The sequence below is a fragment of the Malaclemys terrapin genome, chromosome 6 (assembly GCF_027887155.1).
Source record: "Malaclemys terrapin pileata isolate rMalTer1 chromosome 6, rMalTer1.hap1, whole genome shotgun sequence".
Taxonomy (NCBI): domain Eukaryota; kingdom Metazoa; phylum Chordata; order Testudines; family Emydidae; genus Malaclemys; species Malaclemys terrapin.
Genome location: NC_071510.1, coordinates 63,369,776 through 63,397,654, shown reverse-complemented (window position 1 = coordinate 63,397,654; position 27,879 = coordinate 63,369,776). Strand labels below are relative to the sequence as shown.

The following is a 27,879-nucleotide window of genomic DNA, read 5'->3' as shown; positions in this document are numbered from 1 at the left end:
ATGCTTTGGACTAAATAGCAACTTAGTGCAGAAGGTGGATGCCTTGGAAACAGGTCACAGTTGTCTCAAAGGAATCGATAAAGGCTACAATTAAAGAAGCACAGTAGCTGTGCAACCAGCTGATGATTTCCGGGAGAAGGATTCCTCCTTCAAGCTCTCTTAGATCCATTTGCAAAGCCTGTGTTCTTGGGCTTATTGCAAGGGGAAGCATTATTTTAACCTTCGAGTGTACAGCTGCTTTAATATAGGTTTCCTCTCCCCCTTCTAGTCCATGAAAGAACAATAACTGAATCATATTATAGTAGTTTGCTGTGGTGTTGTACCCATGTTGGTCCCAAGATATGAGAGTGTCTGAGCTAAATGAAAGTTGGGACATATTGTTAAGCATAAAGTGTTAACACATGCTAACTTGTAGTTAGCTCAGAAACTGGTTTCCTTCCCCAGAGCTCTGCGAACCTCAAAAGCTTGTACCATCCAACATAAGGTGGTCCAATTAAAAATATTACCTCACCCACCATGTCTCTCTCATATAGTATTAGGTCTATGCTGCACCGAGAGCATGTCATGGCAGTTTGATTAAAGTAGCTTTAAAAAAATGCAATTGTACATTTAATAGTACAGGAATGTATGTCAGTCCGAGAGATATCATTCAAGATCCTGAATTGAACTCCCACATTCTAAAGGATGGTTCAAAGGGGGGAGGAAGAAAGAAAGAAAGCTGATAATAGTTTTATACAGAGGCTTACACACAAGACATCAGTGTTCATATACAAAGAACAACAGTCTGCAACAGTCTGCAATTGCTACACTGGTGAACCATTCAGGGTAGGTCTATACTTACCTCCGGGTACGTCGGTAAGCAATCGATCGTCTGGGTTCGATTTATCGCGTCTTGTCTGGACGCAATAAATCGATCCCGGAAGTGCTCGCCGTCGACGCCAGTACTCCTGCTCCGCGAGAGGAGTACGTGGAGTCGACGAGGGAGCCTGCCTGCCGTGTCTGGACCCGTGGTAAGTTCGAACTAAGGTACTTCAACTATGTTATTCACGTAGCTGAAGTTGCGTATCTTAGTTCGAAGTGGGGGGTTAGTGTGGACCAGGCCTAAGTGTTTAAGGAAGAGATCTAACTGTCTCTCTCATGGGAATCCCCCTGGCAGCAATCCACCAAGCAGCAATAGGAACAGCTATCCACTTAAATATTCCAAGCTGCTGGATAATGGCCAAAAACTGAGGAAGGGAATAAAGTTACAGAAACAATAGAGCCCACATGAATCTTGTCTACTCTACAGCTTCCCTTCTTCCTACCACTGACGGAGCTGCACTGACAAGCACAGGTGGTGAACTGCCCCATTTTTGTCAGTGCAGATGCAGCCTATTTGACTGCTCTCACTGGCACTGGAGAGTTATTTTATTTAATTAATTCCGGTATACAGGAGTACATTACATAAAATGAGAATTTAAGGAAAGAGCCTTCTGACCTAGTGCTCTTCATTGCAAACTGGGTACACATTTCTACTCAAGTCTGCTGAGCCCTTTGCTCCTCTGCTGGCAATAGATAATATTGTAGCTTCTACACAACAAGAATGGCTAAACAAACACACACACACCATGAATTAAAGCATGAAACCCAAATTAAAGTAATAAATACTTTTTCAATTTTTTTCCAGTGGACTACAAGGACATGAGTCATCTAATTATCTTCCAAAAACTAACTGGATGTCAATTTGACATGTTATATTGGTATGCTAGACAAAACACAAATTTGAATCTCAAGTACCTCAAATTGCTTCAACCCAATGACCAAATTTATCCCTGAAATAAGTCCACAAACCACAAGAAGTTACACAGATGAATTTGAACCATTTTATTAAAGTTGTGGTTTCATGCTTTTAACAGATATTTCTGTTCTTCTCTTAAACATCAACAATATTTGAAGCACTTTATCAAGAGTAGACATGTTAAAAAAAATTGCATTGTATCATTCAAGTTGACAAAAGAACAATTCACGTTCAGTATTAATCTGTATGTTCAAATAAATATAAAGCACCTAAGAACAGTAGGAATGAAAAGGACCACCAAATTTAGACAAAAGAAGTACAGGGAACTGGAGCTTACAAAAAGCATTAGGGCTGTCAATTAATCAAAGTTAATGCATGCAATTACACAAAACAAATTAACTACATTAAAAAAGTTATGATTAATTGCACCGTTAAACAATAACAGAATACCAATTTGAATTATAAATATTTTTGGATGTTTTTCTACATTTTCAAATATTTTGATTTCAGTTATAACACAGAATACAAAGCGTTCAGTGTTCACTCTATATTAGTTTTATTACAAATATTTGCACTGTAAAAACTAAACAAAAAATAGTATTTTTCAATTCACCTCATACAAGTCCACTCAGTCCTACTTCTTGTTCAGCCAGTCGCTAAGACAATCAAGTTTGTTTACATTTACAGGAGATAATGCTGCCCGCTTCTTATTTACGTCACCTGAAAATGAGAGCAAACGTTCACATGGCACTGTTGTAGCCCACTCTGCAAGGTATTTACATGCCAGATATGTAAGCATTTGTATGCCCCTTCATGTTTCGATTTATAGGCTCTAAAGTTTTACATGATTTTGGTTTCGAGTGTAGTTATGTAAAAAAAAAAAAAAAAAAAAAAATCTACATTTGTAAGTTGCACTTTCACAACAAAGATTTAACTACAGTACTTGTATGAGATGAATTGAAAAATACTATCATCTTTTTTACAGTGCAAATATTTGTAATAAAAACAATAATATAGAGTGAGCATGGTACACTTTGTATTCTATTATTGTTTAACAGTGCATTTAAACTGTGATTAATCAACTTTTTTTTAAATACTGCAATTATTGTTTTTAATCATTTGACAGCCCTGGAAAGCACATAAGAAGGAATTACTGCAGTCAGTATGAGGGGAGATGAATGCAGAAATAAAGGTTTCAGCAAAGAAAGGGGTTAAGAGAGTATTACGTAGACAGTATTTTTAATAAAGGCTATTACACAAGCAGATTTACAGAAATGCAAGAGGCAATAGAGTTTAGGGCTTCCTGACAGTAAGAGTGAATATACAATTTGAGTAGAAGAGAAAGGATGGTGACAGAATATTGAGTGAAGGGTTCTCACCAAGCAGACGAAGTACTAGAACAGGGGCAGGCAAACTTTTTGGCCTGAGGGCCACATCAGGTTTCAGAAATTGTATGGAGGGCCGGTTAGGGGAGGCTGTGCCTCCCCAAACAGGCAGGCATGGCCTCGCCCCTGCCCCCTATGCCCCCGGCTCCCCGCTTCTCGCTCCTGGACGGCTACCCCAAGACTCCTGCCCCATGCAACCCCCCCTATTCCCTGATGGGCCCCCCAAGACACCTGCCCCATCCATCCATCCACCCCCCCCGCTCCCTGTCCCAACTGCCCTCGGAACACCCATCCCTGACTGCTCCCCACCGCCCCATTCAAGCCCCCCCTCCTTCCTGACTGCCCCCCAGGACCTCTGCACCCATTCAACCCCCCCGTTCCCTGCCCTCTGACCGCCCCACCCCCCATCCATACCCTTGCCCCCTAAGCACCACCCCGAACTCCCCTGTTCTCTATCCAACCCCCGCTGCTCCCTGTCCCGACCGCCCTTGGAACCCCTGCCCCTGACTGCCTCCCGCCACCCCATCCAATGCCCACTCCTTCCTGCCTGTGCCCTGGGACCCCTGCCCCCATTCAACCTTCCAGTTCCCTGCCCTCTGACCACCCCGACCCCTATCCACACCCTGAACTCCCCTGCCCTCTAGCCAACCCTTCCTGCTCCCTTACCGTGCCGCCTGGCTGGAGCCAGCCACGCCACAGCGCAGCACAGAGCACCAGGTCAGGCCGGGCTCTGCAGCTGTGCTGCCTGGCTGCCCAGATCATTGCGCCGGCGACACTGTGCGCTGAGGCTGAGGGGGAGGGGCCAGGAGATCAGGGGCCGGGCAGGAGGGGTCCTGCGGGCCGTAGTTTGCCCACCTCTGTACTACAACATCAGTTATGTATACAGTGAGTAAAGTTATGGCAGAGACATGATCTAATGAAACTGAAAGAGTCAGAAAGCGAGGAGAGAGCCAAAACAGGTAACAGTTTTGGGGTTCTATTATCTGCACAGAAATTATACTAACATCTAAATTTAAAAAGATGACCAACCAGATGGATATAGATGGACAGAAGAGAAGCCAAGGACAGAATGCAAGATGACACAATAAGAGCAAGCCTCTATGGAGAAGTACCAGTTACAAAAAGAAAAATAGGAAAAATCTATTAAAAAAAAAAATGTACTCCTTGCTGGAAACTATTATCATCAATAGATCTCCTTGAACCAATGCTACAAATAATTTGCCTGCTAATGAAGACAGGTTAAAATTGTCACTCTTTTGGAGGCTCTAGAGGCCTAGGAGTACAGTAATGGTAGGGTTACCATACGTCCGGATTTTCCCGGACATGTCCGGCTTTTGGGGGCTCAAATCCCCGTCCGGGGGGAAATCCCCCAAAGCCGGGCATGTCCGGGAAAATCGGGAGGCTCGGCCAGGGCCTCTTTGTGCGGGGCCGGGGGCATGGTGCCCGGCCGGGAGCCAGGCCGGGGGCCAGGCCGGGCCAGGGTCACAGTGCCGGGCTGGTCTGGGCCCGCCGGGCCGGGCCCGCGGGGCCAGGGAGCCAAGCCGCGGGGCTGGGAGCCGGGGGCCGGGCCGGGCCCGCGGGGCCGGGGAGCCGAGCCGCGGAGCCAGGGGCCGGGCCGGGCCCGCGGGGCTGGGGAGCCGAGCCGCAGGGCTGGGAGCCGGGGGCCGGGAGCCGGGGTCGGGGAGCCGGCCCGCGGGGCCGGGAGCCGGGGGCCAGGCCGGGCCCGCGGGGCCGGGGAGCCGAGCCGTGGAGCCGGGGGCCGGGCCGGGCCCGCGGGGCCGGGGAGCTGAGCCGTGGAGCCGGGCCGGGCCCGCGGGGCCGGGGAGCCGAGCCGTGGAGCCAGGGGCCGGGCCGGGCCCGCGGGGCCGGGAGCCGGGAGCCGGCCCGCGGGGCTGGGAGCCGGGGGGTGCGCCGGGGGTGGTCGGCCAGGGCCCGAGCCGACCCAGGCTGGAGCCGCCGGGGGCCAGCCTGGGCCGCGCCTCCTCCCCCCCCCCACTCCTCCTTACCTGCTTCAGGCTTCAAGCAGGGGAGGGGGCGGAGACTTTGGGAGGGGGCGGAGTTGGGGCGGGGCGTGGGCGGGGCTGGGGGGCAGGGCCGGGGCCCCCGGGAGTGTCCTCCATTAGGAGGCACAAAATATGGTAACCCTAAGTAATGGAGACCACCCCCTTGCCAACAGAGAGGAGGCTCTGGACAGGAGAGAGCTCTGTCTTTCTTCCAGCAACTAGAGAAAGATTATTTTTAAATGTATCAAAGAGGCTCTTATGAGAGATGGAGCCCCAAAGAAAAAACTAGAGTTACCACCCTATCAGAAATTCCAGCCCTCTGGATGAGTGAGAGAGAGACTGGGTTTATTACATCACTTATGGGAGCCACCCACCCTCAAATTTCATCTCTCTCTCAGGAAAGGAGGTATAGCCTTCCAGCCAATAGTTGTCTGGTGCACTTTTTCAAGCCTGACTATACTGTTTACTTGCCTCAAACACATGACAACTAATGAACACTATGGGTGAAGTTCTGGCTCCACTGAAGTCATTGGCAAACTCCCACTGACTTCAGAGCAGGTAGGATTTCACCCTAAATCTTTATTCCATGATAAAAATGTTATTAAGCTATAACTAACTTGTAAATATTAAAATTAATATACAAGTTAAAAAAAACCCAGACACTGAAAGACTAGGAAATGTGTTTAAAAAAAAAAAAAAAATTATCTTAAGTTTACAATGTCCCCTTAACTAAGATATTTTTAAATGGTACATGTGGTCCACAACCACAGACTTTGCCGAGCTCCCAAGTGCTTACGGGCACTCTGACACGGGACAAACTGGAGAGGCAGGACTACTATAGCCCATTAAATATGGAAGTTGTAACGTTGCACTCTATCTTTTTATGAAAATATGCTAATAAGTGTGAATATAATGTAACTGGAATATGCTTCATGCAAAAGGTCTCTTGTAAGGTATCATTACAAAGCTGATAATCTACTGAGTGTGGTCATCCTATTTGTGTAAATGTATCACTCTTGTACCTGAAACTAGAAATATGAAATATAACTCTGAGGTCCTATTGTAGTTATGCAAAGTGTGGGCCATTAATGGTGGTTTGAAATCTTGATGGCTCCCATCAACCAGGACAATTGACTGTGGATGGCTCTGTTTGCTTGCAGGCTTTCCTGTGAGTCAGGCTGGGAGGAATGAGGGCTTGGAGTCTTACAGTGACATGAGATCATGTCCCCTGAACTGGAATCCATCTTTAACCTGGTACTTTTCTATTTAGAAGGAGGGGTGGGAACCCAGAGAGGGACAAAGGATTCCTGCCTTGTGCAAAAGATACATAAAGGGGTGGAACAGAACAAAGTGGGCTGCAAGCACGAGAAATCTCCTAGCTACCACCTGAGCTGAAACAAGGGCTGTACAAGGGGAAAGGATTGTACCCAGACTAGGAAGGCGTCCAGTCTGTGACAGAAGCTTATTGAAACATCTGAGGGTGATGTTTTACCTGTATTCAGTTTTCTTACTGTACTAGGCTTAGATTTGTGTGTTTTACTTTATTTTGCTTGGTAATTCACTTTATTCTGTTATTACTTGGAACCACTTAAATCCTACTTTTTATATAAAATCATTTTTTACTTATTAATTAACCCAGAGTAAGTATTAATACCGGTGGGGGAGAAGCAGCTGTGCATCTCTCTCTATCAGTGTTATAGAGGGCGAACAATTTATGAATTTACTCTATACAAGCTTTATACAGGGTATAACGGATTTATTCGGGATTTGGCCCCCATTGGGAGCTGGGCATCTGAGTGCTGGAGACAGGAGCACTTCTCCGGCTGTTTTCAGTTAAGCCTGCAGCTTTTGGGGGACATAGTTCAGACCTGGGTCTGTGTTTGTAGCAGGCTAGAGTGTCTGGCACAACAGGCCGGGTTCTGAAGTCCCAGGCTGCCAGGGAAAACAGGCTTAGAGGTAGTCTCAGCACATCAGGTGGCAGTCCCAAAGGGGGTTTCTGTGATCTAACCCATCACAAAAGTGTCACTCTGATTGTAGAGCCAGTGAGTGTTCTCAGGTCTATATAACTATTAATTCCATTCATGTAATGTGACAAGTCAGACAAGTTTCCTAAGGAGTTCCTACTGAGAATCACTGTCAAAGGAAGCACTCTTTCAACATCCATTTTAATGACCTGTACCAACTAGATATCAGATAGGCAGGTTTCTCTCTGCGTTTGTCTACTTTACAGGATGACTAGTTTTCTGCGTTTTCAGTTTTTACTCATTTTCACTAATAAATTACCAGATTTTTTTTTATTAAAGGAGTTCAGTTTTTACTGATTTACACCCATTTATCAATCCACTCAGTATGTTTTCGGGTACTTATTTTTGTTAAACCCTAAAGTTTTACACGATTTTTGTGTCATGCAACTCTGAGATTGAAGCCGTTCCACAATGTAAATCACAGAACACATGGTGGAGGTTGAAAAAAATCAAACAACGTTAATAGGATTTGGCTCACAAGGAAATGCTGCCTGCCTATTTCGGTGCATCCATTTAGTATGGTACTCAATTTCAACAGTCAATCCTCCACAGATAAAGATATATATTGCCCTCTGTTCACCTGGTTACTTCCTTTAGTGCCCATCTCCTTAAGGGTTTGGATGGGCAGGCCTGGCTTCTTCTGGATTCCCACACAGCCAGTCCTGCCCTTTCTGTGGCTGGCTCCAGACCACCCCCAAAATGGCTTCGCCCCCATCCAGGGCTTCCGGGGAGGGCATCTCACTCCCTACTGGTCAGGCTAGCTCTTCTTCAGGGGCTCTCTCTTGTCAATCATTTCACTATGCCCCTCCTCTGAGCAGGCACACCTGCAATCCTTCCCCAACCAACAGGGGCCCCTGTTCTACATAGTCTCTCTTCTCCCCGCCCCCCCCCCCCCCCCGAGTTGCCTAGCAGACTCTGCGTCTGCCCTTGGTTCCCCTTTCCTACCAGGGACAGTGTGCTGCTCCCTAAACTACCAGCACACAGAGCCCCAGGAACCTAGATAAGCTCCTTGGGGGTTACAGATAGATCAGGTAAAAAGGTAAACATGGGGAGAAAAGGCAAATCTATGCCCAAATACCAACAAGGAAATCAGTGCTTAGACATTTCCAAGAAAAGTAAAGACAGGAATGAAGAGGATGCATTGATCTGCAAGTACTGCAGCATTGATGTCAGTGCTCAGACAGACAGAATAAAGGAGAATGTTGAAAGCAAGTGACCCAAGAAGCTGAAAGAAAAAAAAGTGAGCTTCAGGATAAACAGTCAATATCAGGAGCTTGCACATGGCTTTAATGAAAGAGGACACAGCATGACTGTGTCAATGAATTTGTGCACACTCTTTGTTTTGCCAAACAACCACTGTTAATTGCAGAGGGGCCTATTGGTGACTTTGTGACACAACACTGTCCAGTAGCAAAAACCCTTCCTAATGCAGACAACCTCACTCATAAGATGCTTTAGTATCTAAACTGATGGAATGAATTGATGGAAATGTGGTGTCTAGTCTGATTTTTGACAAGTCTCCTGAAGCTTGGATCATCTGATTGTGGGCCTTTTGTTTTCATTTTTTTATTTCAAAGCAAATAAACCCGCATTGTTTTGTGCTGATGGGACATTCATCCCCTCTGCTGACAGCCATTTTATCGACGCAGCAATAACTGAAATGCTTGAGATGTATCAACTAATTTGGGAAAATGTGGCCACAATTAACACAGATTCTGCTTCTTACATGGCTAAATTTGCACAGGGGAGTAAATGCAATCAGAAACCAGAGCTGCTATGTATTACCTGTCCTGCTCATCTGATTAACGTTGCACTGTCAGCACCTACTGCCACAGAAGAAATGAAAGACATGAAATCTTGCATCATTGGATCCGGGGCCGTTTTCAAGCATGCAAACAAGCTGAAGTCTTTGTTTTACACAGTGCCAGCTGCTGATTAAACTACCCGTGTTGTGCCACATCGGTGGATGAGCTTGTATTTCACTGCCTGTCATATAAATAATGTGTGGAGTGTCCTAATGTGTCTCTCTGAGTTTGTTGGTTCTAAAGCAGAAACTCTGAGGAGACTGGCAAATAACCAACATGACCGCTATATTCTGCCCACCAAGGTAATGTTGATTATTGAAAACTTGGAATCACTGGGTGACACACCAAAAACACTGGACCTTTCTCCGACTGCTGCCAACTCATTTGCCAATAACAGGCATTTATCGGCTATTGACAACCAAAATCCCAGTTCAACTGAGCACAAAAGCTGAAGGAGAAACATATGGTGAGAAAAGCCAGCTGTTTCTGGAAGTTCTTCACACCCCGGAATACAAGAACCAAAAAAAAAAACATTCAAAACCTTCAACACAACGCTCAGCAAGAAATGGGGGACTGTGGCCTGCAATCTGAACCCTCAAGGGTTTGGTACTGCAGATTCTTTTTGGAATGACATCCAGGTGTTGTACCCATTCCTCAAGATGAATTTTCATAGAATTGTAGGACTGAAAGGGACCTCAATAGGTCATCTAGTCCAGTCTCCTGCATTCAAGGCAGGATTGAGTATTATCTAAACCAGGGGTTCTTGCAACAAATTTTTTGGTGGCCTCACAGTGCGGCCACCAATTCTTGCTGGTGGCCACACTGACACTTTTTCCTAAAATTATTTATTTTTCCTAAAGCTAATAAAGTAATATGCACATATATACATCGAAATCATTGTAATTTATTTATGTAAGGTTTGGGTTTTTTTTTTGCAGACTCAATAATAAAACTCATGCACAGTTATCTCTATTCTTTACTGGACCTAACAGAATAGGAACACAAATAAAGTGCTTTGCATATTCTTGTCTTTTTTATTATTGTTTCTTTTGCTTTTTTGGTAAAAGGGTTGTCTGTATAACAATTCTGAAGTAAATTTAAAAATGCTTTGACATAACAGAAGTCCAGATAATACTGAAAAACATATCTGGGCTTGGGTCTGGGGAGGGGACCGGAGGGGATGCATAGCTGTGGCTGGCCCAGGGCTCCTTCGGGCACGTGGGGACGCTCCAGGCTTCGGCCAGCCTGAGGCTCCTCTGGGCAAGTGGGGAGGGGACCAGTCTCGGGGCTCCGGCCAGCCTGGGGCTCCTCCGGCTGTGGCTCCAGGTGCAGGGGGTCTCAGGGGTCTAGATGCCGGGGGGGAGGGGAGCATGGGCAGAAGGGGTGGAGTCGGGGGCTAGCCATGCACCTGCCGCTCACCTCCTCACCCCCCGCCTGCCTCATCACTCCCACGCTCACAGCCAGACCACCCTGCCCGTCTCAGCTCGCAGCCAGACCGCTCTGCCCGACTCGTCACCCTCCTGCTGGCTCGCCGCTCACCTCCTTACTCCTCCGCCAGGCCCCCCCTGCCACTCACCTCTTGCCTCCTCACCACCCCTCACTCGTCGCTTCCTCCCCCCCCACTGCTCGCCTCACCATTCTCCTCCTCACACATACCCTTGCTCACCTCCTCAGTGCCACGCTCGCAGACAGCCCTGCCACCCGCCTCCTCACCCTGCTGAGGACTCGCCACCTCACTCTCCCACCAGGCCCCCCCACCCACAGCTCATCTCACTGCTTGCCTCCTCACCCCCCCCGCCCACTGCTTGCCTCGCCGCTCGCCTTCTCACCCCCTCCTCGCTGCCTCACCTTGCTCCTTAAGCGTTGTGTGTCCCACCTGTGTCTCCAGAAAGGCAGTGCATGCAGGAGCAACAGGGACAAAGGGGAGGGGCTGATGCTCCCCCCCCACAAATTTCCCAGGAAACTGCCATCGCCACAGAGAAACCCACTGGTGGCCGAATTCGGTCATGGTGGCCGCATTAGAGAAACGTTTATCTAGACCACCCCGACAGGTGTTTGTCTAACCTGATCTTAAAAATCTCCAAAAAGGAAGATTCTACAACTTCCCAGGGCAATTTATTCCAGTGCTTAACCACCCTGACAGTAAGTTTTTCCTAACCGCCCTTGCTGCAATTTAAACCCATTGCTGTCCTATCTTCAGAGGTTAAGGAGAACAATTTTCTCCCGCCTCCACGTAACAACCTTTTATGTACTTGAAAACTGCTGTTATGTTCCCCCTCACTCTTCTCTTCTCCAGACTAAACAAACCCAATTTTTTTAATCTTCCCTCATAGGTCATGTTTTCTAGACCTTTAATCATTTTTGTTGCACTACTCTGGACTTTCTCCAATTTGTCCACATCTTTCCTGAAATGTAGTGCCCAAAACTGGACACAATACTCCAGCTGAGGCCTAATCAGCGTGTAGAGTAGAAGAATTACTTCTCGTGTCTTGCTTACAACACTCCTGCTAATACATCCCAGAAGGATGTTCACTTTCTTTGCAATAGCATTACACTATTGACTCATATTTAGCTTGTGGTCTGCTATGTCCCCCAGACCCCTTCTGCAGTACTCCTTTCTAGGCAGTTATTTCCCATTTTGTATGTGTGCAACTGATTGTTCCTTCCTAAGTAGAGTACTTTGCGTTTGTCCTTATTGAATTTCATCCTATTTACTTCAGACTTTTTCTCCAGTTTGTCCAGATCGTTTTGAATTTTAACCCTATCCTCCCAAGTGCTTGCAACCCCTCCCAGCTTGGTACTGTGCACAAACTTTAAGTGTACTCTCTATGCCATTATCTAATCACTGATGAAGATATTGCACAGAACTGGACTCAGAACTGATCCCTGCAGGACCCCACTCAATATGCCCTTCAAGCTGGACTGTGAACCATTGATAACTACTCTCTATAGATACAGTGTAATAATATCACTGCATTCATCCAGTAAAGAATTCACAGAGTAAAGAAAATAAAGTAATGTAGAGTAAATACATTTCTAAATAACCTCTCCAAGTTGTAACTATATTCAGGCTGGCATGATAAAAATATGTAAGTTTTTCCTTTGGATTCAGTGTTCACTGTTTTTTCTTTTTTTATAATCCTACAGAATATTTAAACACTTGTAACAATTAAACATTAAAAATATAAAACTGATGAACGTTTCATGATAGGATTAGACAGATTAATTTCTTCTTGTCCCACCACCTGCATTATTGCCATAACTTCACTTTTAATACATAAGCATATCTGCTGATGCTTACTACATGAAACAAAGATATTTAAGGATTGCATAGCTTAACTGAAGACTATAGTAAAGCATTTTGGTACATATTATAGCAGGTGTGAAACTCATTAGGAGTCTAAACAGAACACTAATAAAACTACATGACCATCAAGTTTCAAAAGGAAACATCAATTACTCCACCACCTGTGAAAACTGAACAGCATTCTCACTTTCCTCATTGACAGTCACAAGTGCCACATATGTTGACCTTATAAAAGAAACAATAGACTACAGGTGTTCTCACCAACGAGCTGACTCTGTGATACAGAAGAGATGTTTAATTCACTACAGTTTCACACCTGTAATGTTTTTAAAGCCTCTCAAAAACAAAAGCAAAACTAAAACTGTTACAGCTGTGTATTATTTAACTAACAGGTCCTTATTAATAAATATAATTCAGTTAACAGGACTGAAATAAGTAAAAAGAGAGTCTTTATATGAACAACCCTTAAGGCCTGAATCTAGCTCCCAATGAGGCAAATCACAAAAGCTCCCACTGACTTTAACAAAGGCAGGACTGGGTCCTAAAAATGTCCTGCATAAACAATATTCACAAAGTAACATTTTTATTGCTGAGCTCCCAAAAGCATCCTAAGTACTTGTCCTCCATTGAAAAAGTGAACACAACAGGAGTCAAAAGAACATGATGGCCAAGTTAAAATTGCAGCGTTTTGTTTATACTTTTTTTAGTTTGTAAACATTGCTGTACTGAAGTAAAATGGGTCTAAGTTGCTAAAGAACGCAACTTACATAGGTGAGCGCCTAAAATTCTTCACCTCATTTTTTGATTTCTTCCTAGTCTCAGTCATCAATAATCAATGGCACATAGTTAGCAATTATGCCTTTATCAATCATTTTAAAATGTCATCTTAACTATTCAGAGACTGAAAATTAACTGTTCTCTCAGGAGGTGCCCTTTATCTCCATATGCGCCTCTACTTCCCTGCTAATATTTAGAGAGATTTTTCGGTTTAATGGACAAGATACAGTTTCCACAGCTGAGACTCCATATAACTTCACTAGAAATGCAAATAGCTCATCTCCCCATGTGATACACTAAATAAAGATGCATACAATGGAAAACTGCCTGCCTGTACTGCAAGAATACAGATTTTCTCTCCCACAAGGTCTCTGAAGTTTCAGGGGAGTTCTAAAACCAAGCAGCAACCTAGCAAATGCTCGTCTGGAGGCATTTAGCAAGCAAGCAAAAGACTAAATAAATTTCAGGGATGCCAGTAGAATGGCTATTGTGTGCGTATTTTCAATTGATATAAATTATACTGAACAACAGCTGAAAAATGGGAGGGGATATCTTTGTTACATTTAAAATACATTAAAATTTCTCAAAAATGGATGCTCGAAAGAGGAAAAAAGTCTAACAGTTCTGAAACTGCACTTTGTGACCACCAGTGGCCCATAGAGAGCTGGCTGGGGGAAACAGGGTGCTGGCTTTGCTTCTTTGTTTCTAGCTGCTTCTAACAGATGTCCACAATCTTTATTACAAAGCTGAACTGCAGGCCTGTAAAAGGAGCAATGAACAAGGAGGGACCTGCTTCCACTAGAGCTACAGAAGAAAAGGCAAGAAAACAGGAATTACCCTCAGGAACCAGAGTCACCAGTGGGCAAAGGAAGCAAAGAAAAGTCCAGGGAAGTAGGGCAAGAGAGAATGGGAAGCCAGGCAACATGTCCAGGAGGGCAGAGGGAAAGAGGACCATGGCTGAACTATATGGATAGCAGCAGCAGAAAAAGGGAAAGTATAGCTAGGAGGAGAAGATTAAGAGCAAAAGCAGACAGTGCAATTAACATCACAAAAAGGACAACTCACTTATTACATCAAGAGGAGATAAAATACCAAACACTTTCCTAATATTATTTTTCCATGTAAACAATTGCTACAGAGTGCCACATGGATGTTGTGTTATTGTGAGTGCGAAGGAAATGTCTGAGACAACCTCTCTGCAGATGGCCCACACTGAAAATGCCTGAGAACCACTAGGCAAACCCACTCCTGCATACACAATTTGCCATAAAGTAGATTAGTGGAAAAAATTAGACAGTATGCAATGCCAAGAGAGATGCATTCCATTTCCAAGATCAGTGTCCAAGGAAATCAATGTAGTATCTGTGCCATGTGCCCAGGACTGAAACCTAATTGATAGGGGTCAAGAAAATCAGATGACTCCAGATGATGCCAAAGATACCTTGCCAAAGATACCTTGATCATCTACCTAAAAAAAATATGAAGTTTAAAAGAAGATATATATCTATGTTATTGCTTTTGGATCCAGGCCATACCACTGCTGACTTGAAAGTACATTCCCCATCCCAAAGTAGGTTATCAACCACTGTGACAATGCGGTTCTGGCGGAACCCAACTGAGAGTGCCAACTCAGGACAAATTGCTCAAATAGGGCAGTTACAGCCCAAGGCTGGGGTTTTTTCCACCTCTAAGGCAAACCAAACCAGCCAGACTAAGAGGACTTCAGTCTCACCCCACTGGCTAACTGCAAGTCTCACAAGCAATCTCCTTAGATACTCCAGTTTCCCAGTATTACCACCAGTACCACTCGTTATGGGGACAAAGGGTTATGAAAACCAATACCCCAGTAAAAGAAAAAGGTTCTCCTGATCCCAAAGGACCAAGCCCCAGACCCAGGTCAATATACAAATCAGATCTTACCCACAAATCACGCTGTTGCCAATCCTTTAGAATCTAAAATCTAAAGGTTTATTCATAAAAGGAAAAAGATAGAGATGAGAGTTAGAATTGGTTAAATGGAATCAATTACATACAGTAATGGCAAAGTTCTTGGTTCAGGCTTGTAGCAGTGATAGAATAAACTGCAGGTTCAAATCAAGTCTCTGGAATACATCCCCCGCTGGGATGGGTCCTCAGTCCTTTGTTCAGAGCTTCAGTTTGTAGCAAAGTTCCTCCAGAGGTAAGAAGCAGGATTGAAGACCAGATGGAGATCAGGCATCAGCCTTATATAGTCTTTTCCAGGTGTAAGATCACCTCTTTGTTCTTACTGTGGAAAATTACAGCAACATGGAGTCTGGAGTCACATGGGCCAGTCCCTGCATACTTTGCTGAGGTACAAGGCGTATCTGCCTTCTCTCAATGGGTCCATTGTATAGCTGATGGTCCTTAATGGGCCATCAAGCAGGCTAGGCAGAGCTAATCTCAGCTTGTCTGGGATGTCACCCAGAAGCATAGCATAAGTTTGCCATACAGACAGTATAGAGCCAATATTCATAACTTCAACTACAAAACTGATACACACATATAGACAGCATAATCATAACCAGTAAACCATAACCTTGTCCTAGACACCCCATTTGACCCCCTTTATACAAGATTTGGGTGCCACTACAGGACCTTGGTTGCAACAATGATCTATATGGTCCCAGTTTATGTCAATAACGTCACACCCCCAACGCAAAATTGATGCAGGAAGGGATGACACAAACATCACTGACTGCATCCCAAGAGCTTCCCATCCTGGGTTCTGTCTCACTACAGCTAGTATGGGGTTAGAAGCCATACCAGTGTATAACAGAAATGGTTCATCAAAGTCATGTTCAATAACATGATTGAACCTCTTTACAAACTCAAGGTAACACTTAGTTAGAACAATAGTGGATTGGATCTGCTCTGGCAGCATGGTTCCTGTATGTGCCATGTGATCTTGCCAAGAGCTAAAGAAAACTGCTACTTTATCCATACAAGCTTGGGCCAATGTTTGGAACCCAATTAACATCGCATAAATGCAGATATTAATGTTCTTCATAGTCCAGGAATCTTGGCATTTAGCCATGAAAGCAATATGGCAGTGTGCCTCAGTCTTCCTTTTCATACAGCACATTAGGTCTGGAATGTCCTTTCCCCTGTGAAAAGTTCCCATATTGTTTATATGCATTGCCTGTGAAACCCCAGTGTAACAAGGCCTTTTAACATAACGTGTGTTCTCATGTATTCCTTTTAACATGTTCAATGAATTCTCCAAAAGATTAGGCACATTGTATATTTTTACCGTTTGTGGCAATAGCAACACATTAATTACAAAATTTAGCAATAACAACAAGTTAATTGCAAGAGTCCATCTACAGTCATGTTTGTCATGCCACCCCTTTGGCTCAATACCATTGGAGTTTGGGCATTTTAGGGTCAACCTGTGGCTTCCCTTTGCAAAATTCAGTTTTCTCTTTCCTCCTTGTCCTGCAGGATCAAACCCTGATTTCTCTTGCTTAACAGAATTTACTGGCTGATGGGGTGGGCCCTCTTTGCTAACAGCTATTAGCAAGTCCTTCCTTTCCCAGCCAGGCAAGTAATTTGCACTACCCCAGACCAGAGCCAGTCCACCAGTTTTCATATTCGCAACTGCTATCATCTCCAAGGCTGGACTCTGTCTTAAAGAGATACCACACAAATCCAAAGAGTCTGCGGGTGAGAGTTTGCTTCCTCTCCCCCGCATCCTCAAGCATTTAGCCATAAAACTGCTCTGCTCTGACACATCAGTAACCAAATCTGTCCTCAAACCCCGAAGCACAAACTGCTCATTTAAAGAATCAGAAAGGAGACATTCCTGTTCCAACACCATTGTCTCCCCAACAAGTTGGCCCCACACAGCCACTTGGTTATAGGGATGCCACAATCCCTTAACAACTTTTACTTCCTCTGAGACCTTCTCAAAGCTACCCACACTGGATCTTTTACAAGGAAAGTTAGTGGATCCCTTCACAACAGACAATTTTTGGCTGCTAGGAACTGAAACTTCTTGATTAAATCACTCTCACACCCTTCAATTGCAGGGAACTGCTTGCACCGAGTACCATGAGGATTCCTTTCTCCAGGAGCTTTTCTAAGCAGCAATTCACCCCTCACAGAAATTCTGCCCTTACCCTCTTCACCTAGGGCTTGCCCTAAAGGAACACTTTCCTGAGCAACAACAGACTCTGTCTGGATCTTACTTATATTCAGGATCACCTTTGGCCCATCAGGCAGATCTCTACACAATCCCCTTTCAGGCGAACCCATAGACTTCCTAGATAAAAGGTTAGAAATACTTCCCTTCTCTTTGCCACACACAAGCTTAGGAATTTTTTCCTTTTTGCTACAAGTTGTTAAACTGTCCGTAGGTAACACAACCAAATTACCTTTCTGCTCTCCTTGTGCCCTGGCTAGGGTATCACCCTGATCAGACAGAGTTGTTACACCCTTCTCCAACCACACATGAGCAACAGGCAAAATACAAGCACCAGAACTGTTTGGTCTCTGGGATTTTGCTAAGCCACTAACTGGATGCAACCTAGTTACGGGGCCATTCTCCCCAGCAGATGCAAACTTAGGACCATTCCCTTCCTGGGCTTTGGTTGAATCCAGAACCAACTCTGAGACAACTAAATTACTCTCAACCATCACAGGCCGAAAGGCACCTTCTGTCTGCTCCACAGACAAAAAAGAGTTGGAGACGCATTTTCCTTTACCAGACATACTGTTTGGGATTTCATTTCCCTTGTTCCAGCACACCGGGCTGTTCACAGACAACTGCTTGGAGATTGGGGTAGCTTCCTCCATAGGCAAGTCAACACCCCTGACAGACACAGGCACATTTCCTTCACTGTCACTATTCTTCGCACAGGAAACAGATAAGGTATAGGGGCACCCATCTTCCACTCTCCTTGCCTTCCCAAACTGCTGACTAGATAAAGCCATTAGCTCACAAGACTGCCTAGGCTCATCCAAAATCTCCTTGTTCTCCTCTCCCTTCGCTTGATCTAATTCCAGATTTACTTCTGAGACATTAGATAGACATTCAGAAACTTCATTCACAGCCAAACAGCTACTTTCCAAAGACAAACTTTTGGAGAAACCCTCCATAGGCACAACCTTAGGATCAATCCTCTCTTGTGCCTGGTTTGTATTAACTTGACTGACCATAGCTTTAATATCATTTCCAATCATAATATCCTTAGGGATTATGTCTTTTACTCCCACAACCATGGTGCCCTCCAATCCCTTCCATTTCAGGTGGATTTTAGCCAAAGGCACCCTGACAAAATACTTAGATAAGGCTACAACAGTTACATCTTCACCTGGCAAATAATCTTCCTTCCTGACCAGACTTGCTTTAACCAGAGTAATATCTGCTGCGGTGTCCCTCCATGCCATACACCTCACTCCATTCACTTCTGCATTGCTAATAAACTCTGCATTATTTCCCCCATATTTAGCTTTAATGTGAGTTTTAAGGTCAAATCCTTCAGAGACAACAGAAACAGCATTTGCACACAGGGCACCAATGCTGGGCTCTGTGTGGCTTGCCTGTGAGTTTACAACAACAGGGTTAGCATTGGCCGTGGCATTTGGGGTTGCTGGTTTTGGGCTGCCCTTCAGTGTCGGGCAGTCTGGTCTCATGTGGCCCAGCATACCACAGCGATAGCATGTAACCTGCTGGGGATGTGAGTTCCTACCCTCCGGGCCCCCTTGAACTCCTTTAGAAGAGTCAGGTTTATTTTTAAATCCTTCCCTCCTCTTGAACTGGGGAGAATGGTGATTAGTTTTCCCCGGGGTTTTACACCCTTCTCGAGCCCTGTTTTGGGTATGGGCATCAGCAATCTCTGCTGCCCGTAGGACTGACTCAGGGTCCCTGTCACACACAGCCGCTCTCACCTTGTCAGGCACAATGTCTAAGAACTGTTCCAAAGTTATTAAATCCAGCAGTTTTTCAAAACTCCCATGAACCTTGGCTCCCATAACCCACTTTTTAACAAAACCCATCAGCTTATGAGCACATTCTACAAAAGTACAATCCTTAGACATTTTAAACTCTCTAAACTTAACTCTGTAAGATTCAGGAGTAACCTTGAACCGCCTTAACACAGAATCCTTAAACCGCTCATAATTTAATGCTTCTTGTTCCCCCAAGTCATTAAACACCTCCCTGGCTTTTCCAGTCAGTCTGGTTAGCAGGACAGGCATTCGCTGACCCTCAGGGATCTGGTACAGATTGCAGAGGCGTTCAAAGGTAGACAAAAACTCCTCTATATCCTCAGTATCATTGTAAATGGGACACATCCTTTCCCAGTTTTTCTCATGGCGGGGGGGAAGTGGAGTACCAGGTGGGGATGACTTTCTCCGCTCCTCCATTACTTGGAGCTGAAGTCTGGCCGTCTCCTGTTCCATCCTGTGAGTCTCCTGCTCAGCAGCGAGCAGCTCTAGACGCCCCTTACGAGCTCTCTCTTCTCTCTCATCAGCCTCCTTCTTTCTTTGATCAGCTTCTTTCTCTCTCTCAGCAGCCTCTTTCTCTCTCTCAGCAGCCTCTTTCTCTCTCGCTCTTTCTAACTCTGCTATTTTGTGCTTCTCCAGCAATCGAAGATCTGCTAGCTTCTGTTCATGCTCAAATTGCAGTTTACTTGTCACCCTTTGCATCCTAATTTTTTCTGCCTCTTCTGCAGCCTCAGGTAAGGGCTGTGCTCTTGCCCCCTGATCACTGGCTATTAGCAGATTTCTCAGTTCTTCCTTTGTAGCTTTCTTTCTAAAGCTTATCCTCTTTTCTGAACACAAATTTTCCAGGGCTTTTTTCCCAAGTCCCTCATATGCTCTTTGCTCAGCCATTGCAGCAGCTCTTTAACCAACAAAACTCTCAATCCCAAAATTCAAATTTGGATAGCGTGGGGTTCTGACCCAAAGCTTAATTGACCTGGTTCTGTGGATCCAAGCACGACTACGCCACTGTGACAATGCGGTTCTGGCGGAACCCAACTGAGAGTGCCAACTCAGGACAAATTGCTCAAATAGGGCAGTTACAGCCCAAGGCTGGGGTTTTTTCCACCTCTAAGGCAAACCAAACCAGCCAGACTAAGAGGACTTCAGTCTCACCCCACTGGCTAACTGCAAGTCTCACAAGCAATCTCCTTAGATACTCCAGTTTCCCAGTATTACCACCAGTACCACTCGTTATGGGGACAAAGGGTTATGAAAACCAATACCCCAGTAAAAGAAAAAGGTTCTCCTGATCCCAAAGGACCAAGCCCCAGACCCAGGTCAATATACAAATCAGATCTTACCCACAAATCACGCTGTTGCCAATCCTTTAGAATCTAAAATCTAAAGGTTTATTCATAAAAGGAAAAAGATAGAGATGAGAGTTAGAATTGGTTAAATGGAATCAATTACATACAGTAATGGCAAAGTTCTTGGTTCAGGCTTGTAGCAGTGATAGAATAAACTGCAGGTTCAAATCAAGTCTCTGGAATACATCCCCCGCTGGGATGGGTCCTCAGTCCTTTGTTCAGAGCTTCAGTTTGTAGCAAAGTTCCTCCAGAGGTAAGAAGCAGGATTGAAGACCAGATGGAGATCAGGCATCAGCCTTATATAGTCTTTTCCAGGTGTAAGATCACCTCTTTGTTCTTACTGTGGAAAATTACAGCAACATGGAGTCTGGAGTCACATGGGCCAGTCCCTGCATACTTTGCTGAGGTACAAGGCGTATCTGCCTTCTCTCAATGGGTCCATTGTATAGCTGATGGTCCTTAATGGGCCATCAAGCAGGCTAGGCAGAGCTAATCTCAGCTTGTCTGGGATGTCACCCAGAAGCATAGCATAAGTTTGCCATACAGACAGTATAGAGCCAATATTCATAACTTCAACTACAAAACTGATACACACATATAGACAGCATAATCATAACCAGTAAACCATAACCTTGTCCTAGACACCCCATTTGACCCCCTTTATACAAGATTTGGGTGCCACTACAGGACCTTGGTTGCAACAATGATCTATATGGTCCCAGTTTATGTCAATAACGTCACAACCACCAATAATGGTCCTGTTACCTCCTCTCTGGCTTTCAGCTACTCTCTTTTGTGCTATATTTGTTTCCTGATGTATTCCAGTGCCCCTCCCACTCCAGTTTCTTGGAATTTTAGACACTCAACCCTCATAGCTCTTGGGTGAGGTTTAGAACAAGTTATGACTGTAACATACAGTTTCACTGATTCTCTCATGAATGGCGTAGAAATGCACTTTCATTTAACATTTTTGAAGTCTGTCTATTATAAATTAAGCTATCATCCTTTTCATTTATCATCTGGAAAGGCTGATGATCCTAAACTTAGAGAGCTATTTTCTCCCCCTCTGAAGAGCTAGAGAGGTTCTGTGAAGAACACCAATTTGGTCTCCTTTTCAACATTTCCATTTAGCTGTCGCTGTCTTCAGTGTGATTCTATTTTTCTGGAAAGATTTCAGCGTTAAAAGTTTTATCTTTTTTATAGTTCTCTCTTTCATGTTACTTTCAATTGCTTCGTGATGTAATTTTTGTTTCTCTTTAATTAAAACTGTTTCCCAGCTTTTGTGATGAATAGGAGCAAAGTTAATTTAAAATACGGCAGTCTGGTTTGGTGGTTCATTAGTGTCCCCTAATTGTCCACATAAAGCAATATATTAACATTCCATTAGCAAGTTTTATGTACACTAACTACAGTATTAGATTAAATCCCACTTCAGTTTACATAGCCAGGAAAAAAAAGTAGTAAGGGTATAGATGAGATAGCATATTATAATCAGGGAACATATATCGTAAACAAGTGTTTTAAATTTTCTGACAAACAAAATAACGTCTATTAATATGGCATACAAACTAAAAGGAAAATGTCAACTTTACTGGACTTGACACACTAGTATATATAAAAGTGTACATTTTCAGTATTTTCATTTCAGAATAATCACTGATAAAACAGTCTCTTGGTTGAAAAAATACTCAGGATGTCTATTAGATAATAAATTGGTAAAATGACTAAGGTAAGATGACTCTTTTTAAACTAACCTACAGATACAAAGTCCCATTATTTACTGATGGACAGTATTTGAGATTCTCAACAATTGTCTGATCTCAAACTCTGTTGAGAATTATAGTGCACTTGGCCTCTGTTCAGCCTCAATTTCTTAGGTTTCAGAGAAGCTCCTAGCCTAGATTAATAACTTTCTCTCACATCCCAACTCCTCAGAAGTGCAGAGCACCTGCAGCTCCTACTGAATTCATTTGGAGCTGCAGGTCCCCACCACCTTTGAAAATCCTATCTTGATTCTGAAAGCTTATTAAAAAAAATTTAAAGGCCCAATACAGAAAACACCCTGCCACTAGTCCTCTCCTGCTTAAAACAGACTGCTGCTAACTACCGATGTAGGAACATTTAGAAGTGTGATATGTATTTCCAACATGCTCAGTGCTGTACACAACACAGTTAAGATCTTCATGGCAGTGATGATGGGCTTTATCTGATCCTTAAATTGATTTTGTGTGGGTACAAGAGTCCACCCATGCACACACAGTTGCAAGAACAGGGTCTCAAGAAAAACACAGCCAAAACTATATGCACTGAAACAGCAAAGGAATTTTTAAGTTACAACAATTTTGTAAGTTTACTGTACACCACTTGTTTAACACGTTAGAGTAAAGAATCAGAGGGGTGGCTGTGTTAGTCTGTATCCACAAAAACAAGGAGTCCGGTGACCACCTAAATAAATCTGTTAGTCTTTAAGGTGCCACTAGACTCCTTAGAGTAAAGAAGACATCTGACTGATGTGGTTTAATCTTCGTGGGTCACGTGGAAGTTTCCTTGTCTGTGTTAATAGAAATATCAATAAAAATCAAACCTGTTAAAATATTAATAAAAAATGTTGGCCCCAGGCAATTAGCAACTATATGCTGTGTGTACAAAACCCACCTTGATTCCTAAATATCCATTTGTTAGCACTGATGTACTAAACTTTCAGCTAATCCCTGCTACTCTAATGGAAAGGATGGTTATCCACATAGGAAGCAAGACACTGTGAACCAATTTCACTATCCCAACACAGAAAATTGGAACAGAAACCAAATCAAACACATTTCAGAAGAGAATGCCTGCTATTCCTTCATAGCTGATATTCTCATGCTGTAGATCTGAGGCAAATGATTTATCCAAATATTGTGCTGTGAAGTTTGAATACTAGTGGAGCATCATCATGTACCCTGTTACTTAGGAACAACCCTGCACTGGCAGAATGATGTACATCTCTAACTTCTAGGAGTTTATGTGAATTCACCTTCCTGGCTGCTGCCCATAGTAGCAGGACAGCGCAAGCATCCTGCCTTCAGAGTAGACTCTTGCCCCTGCAAAAACTAAAGAGGCTCTGATCTACTTCTATGCTAAAAGAGCTCGATCTCTTCTTGCCACCATCTCAGGCAGTTATTGCAGGAGAGAAGCATCACTTAAGCCAAGGATTCCTGTAATCACTAAACATGATGCCCAGAACCACGCAAACGAAAGACTAACAAACTACTAAACCCTCAAGAAGGTCCCGCAAACTGAGCTGAGAAAGGATGGTCCAGTCCAGCCTGCCCCTGTTGCACAGGGAAAGACAGCCCCCATGCACAATGCTGCTGATTGCAAACTACTGCAAACTCTCCCCGAGAAACTTGCTGAGAACTTGCGATGTCACTTGGGGGGGGGGGGGGGGGGGCGAAGAGGGGAATCCCCGTGCCCAGCTGCACAAACCCTTTCCTGTCCTTGCGGCTGTTACCTGCTGATGTAGCCATCCCCATCGCCATCGCAGGTCTGGAAGAGGCGCCTCATCCTCTCCTCCTCGCCTGTGCTGGACGTGTCGCTGCTGCTACTCCCGGTGCTGCTCACGCTCACCTCCACCACCACGGCCGCAGCTGCCGCCATCATGCGGCTCTGCTCAGGAGGAGGAGCAGGCAGCACAACCCGCGGTGCTCGGGACCCTCAGTCCGCACGAGCCCGCCCCGCCGTGCATGCACAGCGCGGCTCGCGAGCGGCGGCGCAAGGCCAGCCAGGGGGTGACGAGCCCGGGCGCTCAGCCTCCTCGCGCACGAGCGCGTCCCCTCCCGAGCCCCGGATTCACGTTCCAGCCTGGAAGGCGCCAGGGGAGCGCGCGGCGGATCGGCTCGCACTTTCCAACCGCTGCAGCTGGGCTCAGGCGCGTTCGCGAGGGGGAAGAATGCGCAGGAGCCGCGGCCGCTGCTGTGGGGGGCGTCTTGCAGAACTGCCCGGGGGGCTTTGCTGCTGCTGCTCTGCCCCTGTCCGGAGCGCCCGCCGCGGGACCCGGCCCAGTGACAGGGCCGGGACGGTTCGAGGGGAAGCGGAGCGACTGTGCACCCCTGAGCCCGGCGCCCAGCCCACGCATACCCTGGATGCCGGCAGGGCGCTGTGCCCCGGCAGCTGTGCGTGCGCCAACCTGCCAGGGAGCTTGGGCCCCTGTCTCTTTCCCTCGCCCCAGAGGGACTAACCCGGCCCGCTTCCCCTGCCAAGCCTTGGGGCGGTATAGCCCTGCTGCTGCGTGCGAGACCGGCCCAACCAGCACACTCAGGCCAGCACTTGCACTGTGGGTGTCTGTGTTTCAGGGGACTGGGCGGGGGTTGACAGAAGTTCTGAAGGGAGGCACAAGGGGTCTCTGGATAAATTGCCATGGTCTGTTCTCTGCCTGTGAAGCAGCTGACAGTGGCTGCTGTTGGAAGACAGGAGGCTGTGCTAGATCAGTGGTTTTCAAACTTTTTTTCTGGCGACCCAGTTGAAGAAAAATTTTTATCTCCGCAACCCAAGGAAGCTGGGGATGAGGCGTTTGGGGTATAGGAGGGGCTCGGGCAGAGGTTTGGGGTGAGGGATTCAGGATGTAGGAGGGGGCTCTCGGGTGGGGTGCAGGATGAGGGATTTAGGGTGCAAGAAGGAGGTTTGGGGGGGCTAAGGATTGGGGCAGGGGCTTACCTCTGGCAGCTCCTAGTCGGTGGCACAGCCAAAGTCCTAAGGCAGGCTTCCTGCCTGTCCTAGCACCAAAGACCGCGCTGTGCCCTGGAAGCAGCCAGCAGCAGGTCTAACTCCTAGGCTCAGGTGCACAAATGGCTCCACCTGGCTCTCACCTGCAGGCACTGCCCCCTCCCCCCAGCTCCCATTGGTCGGTTCCTGGCCAATGGGAGTACGGAGCCAGTGCTCAGGGCGGGGGCAGCACGTGGAGCCTCATGGTCCCCCTGTCTAGGAGCCGGACCTGCTGCTGGCTGCTTCCGGGGTGCAGCGCAGTGTCAGAAAAGGTAGGGACTAGCCTTCCTTAGCCGGGCAGCACTGCTAACGGGACCTTTAACGGCCCGGTCAGCAGTGCTGACCAGAGCCTCCACCACCTAGTGCCTTACATTCCATGACCCAATATTGGGTCGCAACCTGCAGTATGAAAACCACTGGGCTAGATGGACGGTTGGTCTGACCCCCCCCGGGCATTCTTATCTGAATCACTCAGTGGGCCTGATGTTCAGAGGTGCTGAGCCTTAGTGCAACCAATAGAAATTGGTAGGGCCCCATGAAATTTTTATTTTTATTTTATAATTTTTGCAGGTTTTGGGGCAGCGATTCATTTTATCATGGTTGAGTCTGCCCCAAAGATGGAAGCCTGCTTAGCACTCATCCTGCAATGGTGGCTCCATCCTTACGGGGCTCGGCCTGGCTCCACACTCCGGGCTTTGCAACCTGGGGCACAGGGCTACAGTGCTACTCACGTTTGGCCTAGCCACACTTCTGTTGTGACCAGGGGATGGAGAAAGAGGCAGGCAAAATTTGAGTGAGGAATACATGGGCCAACCTGAGTGGCACTCCTAGCCCATGTGCCAAATCACAACATCTGGAATGGGGAGCCAGGCTCAGCCCCATGGGACAGGAGCCGCTGCTGTGGGGTAAGTTTTTTGTTTTCTGGTAGTTTTTCATTTTGTTTTGTGTTAATCTGCATTTGCAGAAAACACAGGGCTCTAGGAATTGCATGTACTCTGAACCTCTGAAAATCAGGTCCCAAGTGTCTCAAGTTAGGCTGCCAAAAAATGTGAACAAAAAACTAGTGAACACTCCTGAAAATGTGGCTTCAACTGATTTTACAGGGGAAATAAATAAAGTGACTATACACAAAGAGCAAAGTAAGGAAAGGGAGGGAAAATAGAAACGTTTTCCTCCGTTTTTCATAGAAATCTGAGGTGTCATACAAAATAAGAAAGCATGAGTTCTAAATTAACAACGTCCGTTTAAACGAGAGAAAACTAGTGAGATGGAGCACTTCCGGGGGATGTTATGAACTTTCACTCTCCAAAATTTCCCACTTGTGTCTAATCATTCCCATTTACTACATACACTCACTTGGAGTTCCATGATCTTTTAGGCGATATGTTGGTGATAGATAGGTGATAGTTCTACTTCCCTATGAACTGCTTGATCCCTATGTGGAGAGGTAAGGGATTGCAAATGGGTGGGCTATTGGCAAGTAGCAGGGAGCATCATCACCCTCTCTCTTTAGCTGCATTTGCTAACCAGACTCCAGTCTACATGATAGCAACTGTTCTCCACTTCTTACTGTTCTCCACTTCTTACTGTTCTGCCTTCTCAGTACCTGGCAAGTCAAAGGGGATGGAGGGACAATGGGTATTGCTGCAATCAGAGGCTCCCTTTTGTATGCATCCTGTGATTCCCAGCATCAGAGGTCCTATCTGTGAACAGAATCCAGTACATTTTGAAATATACCTACTCAAGCACCACTAAGAAATGAGACCATACTTGAAGATGGTATATACTTGGATGGTATGGTTGTAGTCTGGCAAATTTGGCACAGTTGTCCAAAAAGTTTGGGAATCCCTGAATTAGAGATTTGTATGCTTGAGGCACAGTTACCTCTGTCAGATACACAAAACAGTTTAGAACCTGAGGAAGACAAAAGGAGGAGAGGTGTTCTAAGGGCATATTAACAATATTGTGAAAAATAGTTATTAAAACAGTTAATGCAGCGTACCCAGCTGTACTTCTCATATTATTCATATATCTCAGTCATATATAATTAGTGTTTACTTTTGTAAGGACTAAATACCTTGCAATTTCATATTTTACGGGAACAAAGAAGCCCAAGAAGAAGATGCAAATTATATCCTAAAGAAACAAAGTTATCATCTCTGGAGCTTTCTGGGCTTGTCTTTTTAAAGACTAAATCAAAAAGTTATATTTTCAGCAGCAACTGTAACGTGACCAATTGGATGTTAGACTTAAATGGATGCTCAGAATGAAAAACCTGCTGTCTTAAATATGGAATATCTACTGAGTAACATCACGATGCGTAATGTGGCCAAGTTACAGTTGCTGTGGGTCAAGGTGGCTTTTTGCCTTCTCTGTGCCAACTTATCTTATTACCAACTGGTAGTTTCTTTGGCTCCTAGCACAGGTGAAAGCAGCCTCTGGGGCTGCCTTAACTTGCACCAGCTGCCTACGTTTGCAAGGGGACATTGCAGAAGCTAACAAGAGTCAGAGTGCAAGGGTGCTTATGTTCTTATAGTTAAGGCACATACAGCTTGTATTAACAATTACATTTTTTAACGTAAACATTGCATAACAGAGCAACAAGATCCTGCTGCAAGCAGCTGCCTTTGTGGTCCAGAATCCTGTCCTTTTTCACATTTTTATCAACATTTTCTGTGGAAAGAAATACAAAGAATACAAGTGCCTCCATAGCATTATATGAAAGGTCTCTTGTTGGGTATGTCT

General features: G+C 45.3%; 1 protein-coding gene across 2 annotated transcripts in view; it reads right to left on the bottom strand.

The window, feature by feature from the left end:
• The window catches only part of MCC (MCC regulator of WNT signaling pathway), a 340,541-nt gene extending 315,367 nt beyond the window's left edge, over window positions 1–25,174 (bottom strand). The window contains exon 1 of one of the 2 annotated variants that reach the window (XM_054032915.1): window positions 25,087–25,174. Coding sequence is in view for 1 of the 2 variants with exons in the window: in XM_054032914.1 (XP_053888889.1) it covers window positions 23,885–24,033 (149 nt within the window). In the remaining variant the exon portion in view is untranslated. Of the gene's footprint in view, window positions 1–23,884; window positions 24,096–25,086 lie in introns of those variants that run through there. The other variant, XM_054032914.1, reaches the window with a different exon arrangement.
• Between the last annotated feature and the right edge of the window lie 2,705 nt (window positions 25,175–27,879).